This window comes from Carassius auratus, chromosome 3 (genome assembly GCF_003368295.1).
Source record: "Carassius auratus strain Wakin chromosome 3, ASM336829v1, whole genome shotgun sequence".
Classification (NCBI taxonomy): Eukaryota; Metazoa; Chordata; class Actinopteri; order Cypriniformes; family Cyprinidae; genus Carassius; species Carassius auratus.
In genome coordinates, this window is record NC_039245.1 from 15656380 (window position 1) to 15668340 (window position 11961).

Genomic DNA, 11961 nt, shown 5'->3' on the forward strand with positions numbered 1-11961 from the left:
GCGAATCATTTGAGTCAGTTTGGGAGTTCGGAGCGGGATCGCGAATCATTTGAGTCAGTTCAGGAGTTCGTAGCGGGTTCGCGAATCATTTGAGTCAGTTCGGGAGTTCATAGCGGGTTCGCGAATCATTTGAGTCAGTTTGGGGATCGCAAATCATTTGAATCAGTTCGGGAGTTCGTAGCGGGAACGCGAATCATTTAAGTCAGTTATTGGGATCGCGAATCATTTGAGTCAGTTTGGGAGTTCGGAGCGGGATCGCGAATCATTTGAGTCAGTTCAGGAGTTCGTAGCGGGTTCGCGAATCATTTGAGTCAGTTTGGGGATCGAGAATCATTTGAATCAGTTCGGGAGTTCGTAGCGGGAACGCGAATCATTTAAGTCAGTTATTGGGATCGCGAATCATTTGAGTCAGTTTGGGAGTTCGGAGCGGGATCGCGAATCATTTGAGTCAGTTCAGGAGTTCGTAGCGGGTTCGCGAATCATTTGAGTCAGTTCGGGAGTTCATAGCGGGTTCGCGAATCATTTGAGTCAGTTTGGGGATCGCAAATCATTTGAATCAGTTCGGGAATTCGGAGCGGGTTCACGAATCAGAAAGATTCGCGCTAGTAAATTTTCAAATTGGCCATAACCTTTAATTTGTTGCTGCCAACTGGGGTATGCCACCCTGGTATCCGCACCTGTAGTACATTAACATTTACTTTCTATATATTATAAATATTTTTTTTGCCAAGTCAACATTTCTGACATGAATAAATAAATAAATATATTTATATATACGCTATATATACGCACATACATACATATTATAATATAGTTATTCATGCCATCTATCTATATATCTTTCTATCTATCTATTTTTAAGACATAAACAACAACTACAAGACATGCAATGTTCAACAAAAGAGATATTCATGAATTCATGATTATTAACTGTAAAAATATAGATATATTTGCTAAAAATCATTTTAGTTTCAACAAATCTTTAAGCGTGTATCTCAATCTGATGTGTGAGCTTGTTGTAAATCCCCAGCGTGAGGGAACTAAAAATGTGTGACATGATGATATTAGAGTAAATGGGGGTTTCCTACACAACTAACTAAGGTCTTGACATGCAGTGTAGATTACATGTTAATTGTAGTCTATTACAAATTACATGATGAAAACTGTAGTTAGTAACAACATGATTATTAAATATAATCTGACTACTTTTTTTTTTCTTTTAGATTACTTTTAACCAACAAAATTATCTATGTGACTCATGAAATGCATTTAAGATTTGTATACATTACAGCAGGGTTTTTTTATAAGTGTTTTATTTTGAATTTTTTCATTATAAAATGTTATATACTCTAAATACAAGTACTTGATCTTTGGAATCTGATACACCAGAATACATGCACTCATTTACTTTCCAGCACTGTAAACATGATAATTCGGTTTCATGCACATTACTTTAATGCTATGTTGCTTCTAGAAACTTGTACACTGACACAGTGCTTTCAAAAAGTGTCCTTGTGATTGGAGTTCCACACTTATAGTATAGTTGTAACAAAAAAGAATTACAACAAACAAAATACAATTATCATAAGCACAACCTAAAACTTCAAGTACATTTATCTGACATAAACATCATTCACCATTTCTATACAAAAGTCTTTAAGCCATTAAAGGACACGAAATCAGATTTCCAAGCCCTAGAATGTAAAATGTATTAATGTAACGATCAAACAAACTTCATTATTTAAATTGACTAATTAGCGCCACCCGCTGTTCACATGTGCTGCATTGCACTGACGATTACAGATCTTTCTCAAATTTCTGACAAACTGAGAGAATATATAAAAACTGACATTTACATATAAGTTCCACACAGTTTATTTCGTACAAATCCAGCGGCTAGCTGGCGTTTCTATGATGTGAATGAACTATTGTATGCAGTCGTGTAAACTTTTAAATCACGTTTAAAACAAACATTTAAACTAAGATACATGTATCTAAGTTTAAAAAAAGACTTAGTAAGATATGAGACTAGTCTCTTTAAAAAAAAAAAAAATATATATATATATATATATATATATATATATATATATATATATATATATATATATATATATATATATATATATATATCAGTCCCTCCAGAAAAACGTGATTATGCGATCGCGTGATTTAATGCATAATCAGCCAAGGGCCGCATATTTATGCGGAGGTCGCATTTTTTTTAAATACGCCGCCCTTTCGCCGCATAAAATCCCGATTTCAGGAAGCAAAATATGCACCTCTACAGTTGTAAGATTGTACTTTTTTGTTACAGAATAGTACCAAAACCTTACAGTTGTAAGTATATTAGTAGTATGTAAAATAATTTACGTTGCAATAAGAGATTGCACTTTGCAATTCCTGTAAAACAGCATTTGTATATTCGTGTGTATATTTTATTTGTATTCATTTTTACAGAAGTAATTGAATATTCATTTTGTAAAGCTAGAGAACTTGTTTGAATCAATGTTTTGTAAGTTTGAGCCATGTGTTAATTAAGGTCTGAAATAAAACAGAATGAGAACTTAAATATTCTGTGATTTAGTATGCTTGCTTATCATAGGAAGTCATAAGAAATGACTCATTACAGTAGTCACCAAGGGGGTCACCTTTTTTTGTCTTTTTCATCAAACCGCAGTTTTTGCAAGTTACCGCAATTTCATCGCATAAGATTGCAAACATATCCCGCATATTCCATCGCATTTTTTAAGAAAACCTGCCGCATAATCAAGGATTTTTGCCCGCAACAATCTGTGTGTGTGTGTGTGTGTGTGTGTGTGTGTGTGTGTGTGTATGTGTATGTGCGTGTGTGTGTGTGTGTGTGTATATATTTTTTTATATATATACATTTTAATTCTCTGTATGTATGTGCTGTACATGTGGAAGCAGACTTGACATGAGTAAGCATTTTAAGCCACAAACCAAACCTGACAGCTTGAAGGTGAATCACAACATTACAAATAATAGTAAAATAAAACTTACAAAAATATTTCATTTGCAGGGCTTCACAGGGCTTGAAACTCCATCACAACCTAATTCTGACTGCTTTCCTACCTTTTCAGCTGCAGAGTGGTGCTTTTGAGTCTGCACAGGAATCTTGGATCTAAAACATCAGCTTCAAAATGAACTCATAAACAATATTTAACTAATATTACTAAAATGAGTCAGGAAAAGCCAGTCATTTGCCAAGAAGACTTTAAATGTGACTCATATTTATATACTTGAAAAATGTAAATCATGTTTCTATACTTTACCGGGTAACTGTAACTAGCCCAATTAACACATTTTGAAAAGCTGCAAGAATCTAGTTTTCATAATGTGTTTTTTTTTTTTTTTACTGTTTTTATTACCCTTGTAAACCTTGGCCAAAAACAAACAACAACAAAAAAACATGCAATCTAATTTTGTGTCTAAAAATGTTTAAAATGATATGATGATAAGTTATGATTCAATGGAACTATGCATGTCTGGTTGCTTTCCACATGTCCTTTACAGTCCTTATATGGATCATTTTATTTTTGTCCAATATATTTTATTAAAAAAAGGTACATGTAGTGCAGTGCATCTTATATATCTTTATCTATTTCACATCACTACTTCAACAATAATGTGCCAGAATTATGTGTTACAAAACATTTGAGATTTACAGTTGAGTTGGTCTATGCTTAAAAAGTGGGATACATTTGAAAAGTGGGTTAGTTTCCTAGCCACTTTGTGTAAGACACTGTATGTGTATCCTTAGACTATACAAAAATAAAATTATAATAATAATTAAAAAATAACAACATCTGATATGGTTTCATGTACAGTTTCCACTTACATCTAAAGTTTGATCTTAAAAACCATGTGATCTAAAGGCATATGTTGAAATAATAAATTATTTATTAATTATTTATTACAATAAATTATTTGCATATGTATGAATTTCTTAACAAAATAAGAATCTTTTTTATTTATTCTCTTGATGTTTCCAGTTGATGGGGGCAGTCATGGCCTGCTGGTTAGAGTCAGACTTGTAAGGTCGCAGGTTCGAGTCTCAGATCTGGCAGGGATTGTAGATGTGGGGAGTGAACAACCAGAAGTCTGACTTTCTAAGCATTAGGCCACGCCTACCCTACCACCATGTTTGATTTGAATCAGTTCCCGAATATGGTGCAACATATCAATCATAATATTACATGGAGTTAAATCTTTCTATTTCTTTCATTCTATTTCTGTTCTTACGACTTAAATTATTTTTAAAGCCTCTCACACTACCATTCTCTATTCTTTTTCTATTCTATCTTCGTTCTCTTTTTATTTATTTATTATATTTAAAAAAATAAAATTGCTCCGTGTTCTGCGTTAAACTACTTTGTGACAGCACTTCCTTATTCTTGCCCTTTAGTTGGTTTTGATTGCTCATTTGTAGGTCCCTTTGGATAAAACCGTCTGCTAAATGACTAAATGTAAGTGTGAGTCAGTTATATTCAATCATAAACTATAATCAAATGTGACTGTACGTTTCAGTCACTTACAGAAGTCTCACCTATAACTCAATTGTGCACAAGATGGGGAGTCCAAAACAGTACCATAGACAGAAACAACATTCGTATGTATTTTAATATCCATGTTGTTTAAACCAAGATATCACCATCCCCTGACCATTATAATGTGACAAATTCATTGAAGTATACCTTATTTAAATATATTCTTACTATATATATATATATATATATATATATATATATATATATATATATATATATATATATATATATATATATATATATATATATATATATAAAACAACGCTGGTTATTTGTAGTTTATTTAAAGGTAATGTCAGCACCCTGTTTTTATACAGTCTATCACCAATCACCAATAATTTGGACAGTCACGCTAAATGGAGTCGAGGAGTCGATTTCATTGAACCCAGTGAGTCGACTCAGAAAAGGCTGGACTCGAACACCCCAACGCGAGCGCCCATTCAACGCCCCCACCAGCATCCAATCACGATACGGTTACATTTAAATTGATACGTTCGCAAGCCAATGGGAGTGTGCGTTGAGACAACGCGCGCGAACGTTATGCCAATGAGAGCGCGCGTTGTTCAGGAGGCTGGATTTCCGTGCGGTAGTATAAACTGACTGAGGCCTGACGCGTGCGGTTTGAGGCAGTATCTGCGTTCGTGTATTCAGTTTTCCTACGCACTATCATCTAAAGGTAATTATAATGTACTTGATGTTTAGATGTAGACCTCTTTCTGTGTAACGTGATATTTCGCGTAATGTTAGATACCGTCGTGTGTTTTGTTCAGCGGGGAAGTTTCGTTTGTGATCGGAGTGTTGTGTCATTGTGCGTGTTAGCTGTGTATGCTAACCGAAGCGCGCGTTTATTTTCTGATAAATAGATTTGAACACGGTTTCGTGCTTATGGCGTTGATAAGTCTCTTGGAATCACAAGCCCGCGTGGAGTTTTATTTGTGCTTTTATTATGATAATTTATTTTTATGTTAGCGTTTGTCGTGATGTTTATGGGTCGCTAAACCCCGGTCTATTGTCAGCGGCGCGTTGGCCACGAAACGTTTGCATTTATTGGTAACGTTAACGCAATAATCTGTGTATTTGCGTAGAACCTTTTTATGTGAGAAGTTCTTGCGTGGACATTTAAGACTTTATTTGATAATTAAGGCCCATTTTAAACCCTGTCCAGTAACAAAGCGTAACGTTACCACGGTATTACCGTGTTTCTTTTGTACGTAACGTTACTTTGCTTTATTCAATATTGAGAAATAGGCTAACTAGTTACATGTAATTACGTAATTTAATTACTTATTTTTTTAACTGCGTTTATTTAGTGTTTGAGGACCACGTAATTGTCGTTTTCTTTATAAAGCATATAATTGTTCCTTGCTGCCACCAAAGTACTTGGTGTGAAATGGCAGGTTCTTGTAGATTTGTGACAGACACAATCTTCTAGGGTTGTTTACATGATTTTTTTTCTTTAATTTCATAGTGTATGTTTTCTGACTGGTGGTCCCTCATGGCTCCCTCCATTGAAGCATGAGTGCGAGTCCTCTGAAAGTGTGATTTAATTGATCTCCCTCTCCTTTTGTTTCCAGAATGGCTGAGAATGACGTTGACAACGAGCTGCTGGATTATGAAGAGGACGAGGAGCCCCAGGGGGCCCCGGAGAGCGCTGCTCCAGTGGGCAAGAAGGAGGTGAAGGGCTCGTATGTGTCCATCCACAGCTCGGGCTTCAGAGACTTTCTGCTCAAGCCGGAGCTGCTGAGGGCCATCGTTGACTGTGGTTTTGAGCATCCGTCTGAAGGTAAGAGACTCGGAGATGCTGTTTCTCCTAATGTAACTGTTTATCTTGATTAGCATCTTAAGTAAACGTCCCGTATGTGTGTTTTTAGTGCAGCACGAGTGCATCCCGCAGGCCATCCTCGGCATGGATATCCTGTGTCAGGCCAAGTCTGGTATGGGAAAGACCGCCGTGTTTGTGCTCGCTACCCTACAGCAGATCGAGCCGGTGGATGGACAGGTTAGTATATCAGTCTTGGTTTGTGGTGAAACCATAAGAGCTATGTGGGAATAGTTAGGTATTACTTGATGAGAGAAATTAATTCATAATGTAAAAAAACTTGAACAACTATTTCCTTGACATCTAATGTAAACAATTTTTTTTTTAAATGTTAACTTAAAATTACTTATTTTAAAATAAAATGCCTATTCAGATTACGTTTTGTTTCCCTGCATGCCGTGTGATTAGTTAACAGAACCAGGAAAATGTGAAATGTTTAAATCAATGTTTTTTTATTAAACTATGAAAATAAGTGCTTTTGAAGGTGAAATTATTTACATTTATGCAACCATTAATCAACGTTAGAACCATGAATGTGCGAATAGTGTTATTTAAATGTAAAATCAACATTGTTTTATTTAAATGCATCTAAAACGATTCAAATAAAACTTTGATATTGAAGATGAAATGCTTTAAAATCCATACGATTACCAAGATTTAAGTTATTTATCTGTTGTGACAATCACAGTTAAGAAAACTGGAAGTTCAATTTTAACATTTTATAATGTAAAATTGATTTTAATTTGAACTGATTTTCAGTTTAAAACGATCAAAATCAGACTTGGTGATTAAGTCTTTTATTTGTGCATGTCTTGTAAACCTTATAAATAAAACAAGTTATTTTTAAATGTTGCATTATATTACTATAATGTAACGGCACAATCTAAAATTATGAACCTCTGCATCTCATGCTACCAATAAACAGAACCATGAATGTTTTGTTAAATTATTGCAATGTTTAAATCATGATGTAAGCTTGCTATAATCTGTTTTGGAAGAAGTATTTAAATTTGCTTGATACAGAATATAAAACTCTATTTCTGTCACCGATGAAGTTTTGGTTCCTTGCGCTATTTCTTTTGGCTTGCTTAGTTGGCTAAAATTGTTGATTTGTCTTGACACTATTTGAAGAGAACTGAATTGAGCTGGACAATAATGGACTTTAACTGATGAACTGAATGTTTTGTGTTGTCCTCTTTCATTATAAATGCATGTCTTTCCAGTTTTATGCTGTGAAGCTGTTTTGACACAATCTGTATTTTATAAAGCGTTATATAATATAGGTGATTTGACTTGATTTTATTACTTAAATAATAGATTCATCTGCAAGTTCATGGTTCTTTGTTGGTTAATGATTGTTATCATTCAAATATTATCTTTAAAATATTGTAACAGTGTTGACAAGTTTATTTATTTTTTACTTTATGACATTGTAGTTGGTGATGGGCTATCAAGCACTGGCATAATTGTTCACAGATCTGTAACATCCCAAGCTTGCGTTTGTTGATTGAGTTGACTGTGTTCCCATGATTCAGGTGTCGGTGCTGGTCATGTGTCACACGCGTGAGCTGGCGTTTCAGATCAGTAAGGAGTACGAGCGCTTCTCCAAGTACATGCCCACGGTGAAGGTGGCCGTGTTCTTCGGTGGCATGTCTATAAAGAAGGATGAGGATATCCTGAAGAAGAGCTGCCCTCACATCGTGGTGGGCACGCCGGGACGAATCCTTGCCCTGGTCCGAAACAAAACCCTCAACCTGAAGAACGTCAAGCACTTCGTTCTGGACGAGTGTGATAAGATGCTGGAGCAGCTGGGTGAGTGTTTGACCAAGAACCGCTCAGAACAGTGTTGAGCCAAGCCAGTGATGCTTAATGTGTGTGTTTGTTTGTCAGATATGAGACGTGACGTTCAGGACATCTTCAGACTGACCCCTCACGAGAAGCAGTGCATGATGTTCAGTGCCACCCTCAGCAAAGAGATTCGACCCGTCTGCCGCAAGTTCATGCAGGACGTGAGTAACAGCCGTTTCTTTTCTTTTATAAAGCTTACATATTAGTTGCTCCAGTCATTCAACTTAAACATCATACACTTCATCTACTTTCCAAAATGACATTTCTCATTTTTGTTTAGTTTGTTGTATTTAATGTTAAAAACTACAATTGCTTATACATTAATACACTTCAACACGCGATTTCAAATTTTCTTTGAATTTTTATAATACAATAGTTATGCTAGCTGTTAATGTATAACCTAACAATGAGCAACACGTTTGTTCAAGAGGTTAAAGAAAAACTCTGCTTTAAATTAACACATAAACCACAAAATTCCTCAAATGGAAACCAAATATGAATGAAAACCGTTCCAAATATTGGCAGACTAATATCACTGACAGGGGAAGTGTTATTTTATTATGCTTAAAATAGTACAGTGGTAGTTTTATGGAAATTATCTGACACAGATTAATCAATTGGAGTAAAACTGTCAGGCTGTAATTACAGCTTTATTACCCAGCTGTATAGTACCGATGATTTCTTAATTTTAATCTAAAGCTTGTAAAGCGTTCTGTCTGATGTGTGTGTGCGGTCTGTTTTCAGCCGATGGAGGTGTTTGTGGACGATGAGACGAAGTTGACTCTTCATGGTCTGCAGCAGTACTACTGCAAACTGAAGGACAGCGAGAAGAACCGCAAACTCTTCGACCTGCTCGACGTGCTGGAGTTCAACCAGGTGAGTTTGAGTTTCCAAGACCACTTGCAGATGAGAAATACAACAAGCATTGTATTTTGTAGAACTAACCTGACCTGATTTACTCCAGTTTCGTTGTGATTTTGCAGTGCATTTGTTCATCTTTCCTTTTTCCCAGTGGAATAGTTTGTCAGAAGTGCTTGAGCTCAAATGCATGTTTGACTGTTGTCCTGCAGGTGGTGATATTCGTAAAGTCTGTTCAGCGTTGTGTGGCACTTTCACAGTTACTGGTGGAGCAGAACTTCCCCGCCATCGCCATCCACAGAGGAATGGCTCAGGAAGAGAGGTGCGTGTGCTTTAGGCTGAATATACTGTTATGAAATGAAATATGACCGTTTAATAGTCAGGACATGGTGTCATTGCTGGTTAAAAAGACATAAATTGGCCAAATCATAATTTTATACAAGTCTAGTGTCTTGCACTGGTTTCTGTGGGAGTTTGGGAATATAATTATCCTGATATAAAAACAATGGAAGTCTACGAGATTAACTAATATAGTCAAAAACAAACATTAGCATTAGTGTTGGCATATATTTTGATTCCCCGGAGTTATTAAAATAGTACCCTTTCTTTGCTAAACCCCTTTGAGCTATTTACTTATTATTATTATTATTATTATTATTATTTATTTGTATTTTTTTGTCAGTTAATGGAATCATGACATACAAGTGAAATTGTGTGTGCAAGAAATGTTGTACAAAATGCTTTTAAAATCTCTGACAAATGACATTGTGTATACTGAAAAGCTCTACTTTTTAAAACATAATACTATAATAAATGGTGAATGACATTACCGAAGTAAACATCTTTACTTGTGTAGACAAAGTTTTAAAACCAGATTATCAAATGTCCGTGGTTAGAGTTCAAACTCAGCCAACAAATAGATACAATCTCCCTTATTATAGTTCAATGGAAATTAATTTTTATCAGTTCAGGGAAACCCAGATTTAGCTACAACCTTAAAGACCCAAAATGCATGAACTTGTATGTCCGTGCAATTCTTTTTTGCCATGTAACTCGCTAAAATTATAAAATTGGCGTTTTCCCATTAAGCGGTTTCCTTTCGTGATGATCTCTTCAGTGTTGTTAACATGATTGTTTAATGTTTATGTCCTTAATCAAATTTTCGGAGCACTTGAACACTTTCTTCATTTGACCATTGAGTATTTAATGCACAAAACTGAGAGTCTCTCCTCTGCTTGCAGGTTGTCTCGGTATCAGCAGTTCAAAGACTTTCAGAGGAGGATCCTAGTGGCCACAAATCTTTTCGGGCGAGGAATGGATATTGAGAGGGTCAACATCGCCTTCAACTACGACATGCCGGAGGACTCCGACACGTATCTCCACAGGGTCAGTGTCCATGCGGTCGCCACAAGTGTTTCAGATCTCTGGAGCGCTACATCTCACATGGTCTCGTCTCGTTCTCAGGTGGCTCGTGCGGGTCGCTTCGGCACCAAGGGGTTGGCCATCACGTTTGTGTCAGATGAGACTGATGCAAAGATCCTGAACGATGTGCAGGACCGATTCGAGGTCAACGTGGCCGAGTTACCGGAGGAGATCGACATTTCCACTTACAGTGAGTTTTGAGTCTCGTCTTATTATAACCCTTCAAGCGTTTGAGCATGAAGAAATAAACTCTATCTGCTTCCAAATTTAATGTAACCTAATCATGATGAATTAGTAACAGTAATGTTGGCGGATGCTAATGTAAGGCTAGTTAACTTGATATTATGAGGTTATTAGCATTGGCTCTATAAGAGCTGATTTATTGTGCTTCATTTTCAAACGTTTGATTCCCATTGGTTTCTTGTAAAAAGTTTCAAACCCACAGTGACTGGTTGAAGTGACATCTGTCTCTTTCTCTCTGCAGTTGAACAGTCCAGATGAAGATCTTGACGTTTTTCAGAATCGCAGATATTGGATCACGGTGGGGTGCTGAACCTCTGTTTTTAAAGCATCCTTTTTACCTCAAACCCACAATTGTTTTTACCGCTTCTCGGAGAACCGGGCGAGTTGTCTGTTCTATGATTTTTGTCCTAAAATCATGTTTTCGTTTTGGGTTTTAATGAGATTAAAACTTTTTATATACTACTCTTGACTGGCTGTGTTTGTCGTCTGGGAAGTGTCATGAAATGTAAGTGGTTTTTGTAATGAATTTCCAAATGCTTTTAGTGAAATGCTTACTCTGAAATCTTTCCAGATATTTGTCTTGTTAAACTCGCAGGCAAGTGTCAACATCTGTAGTTTGAGGGAAAACTGATTGAGACTTGTGTGGTTGCAAATTACTAAAATGTCAACCCAAAATAAAAACAAATGCGTTTTCTAATGGGAAATTGACTTTTTTCTTTCCAAACAAATTCCTCTTATTCATGAAATTAATGTCCAGCAAGTAACTAATTGATTAGATGGCTCTTGACTTCATCTGTATTCACCATATGATGACTGTGAGATGCAACTTTTCACTCAATTTTCACGTTGAAGAATTGCTGCTCTTTGTAGTTGAACAGAAGATCAGTTAGAAATGTTTCTTGGCTGATACCTTAGTTAATATCTGAGCTCTTGGTTTTTATTACATTTAAACAATGTATACCAAATTTGACTAGGCATTTAGAATGGTATTACTAATCTGTAGAAAGCTACACCGCAGTATAATGATAAAAATAAAAAAATCGCACACCTTGAATCAACCGTTTTTACAAGCCTATTTGATGTATTTTATCCTCTTAAAAGAGGTAAAACAAATGAGGAACAAGCCCATTTTAGACTAGACTCAATTCAAATATGGTTTTAAGCGGTATGAAAGTGTAGCATGATGAATATGGGATTTCTGAA

The 11961-nt window shown here is 35.9% G+C and overlaps 1 protein-coding gene across 1 annotated transcript; it reads left to right on the forward strand.

Moving 5' to 3' along the window:
- Nucleotides 1-5116: 5116 nt before the first annotated feature.
- LOC113055182 (ATP-dependent RNA helicase DDX39A) lies at nt 5117-11220 on the forward strand. The gene is made up of 10 exons (XM_026221219.1): nt 5117-5244; nt 6143-6351; nt 6440-6567; nt 7923-8199; nt 8278-8396; nt 8980-9111; nt 9306-9415; nt 10335-10479; nt 10558-10705; nt 11000-11220. Exons 2-10 carry the CDS (start codon nt 6144-6146, stop codon nt 11014-11016), a joined length of 1284 nt encoding a protein of 427 aa, XP_026077004.1. The 5' UTR covers nt 5117-5244; nt 6143; the 3' UTR covers nt 11017-11220.
- The last annotated feature ends 741 nt before the right edge of the window (nt 11221-11961 follow it).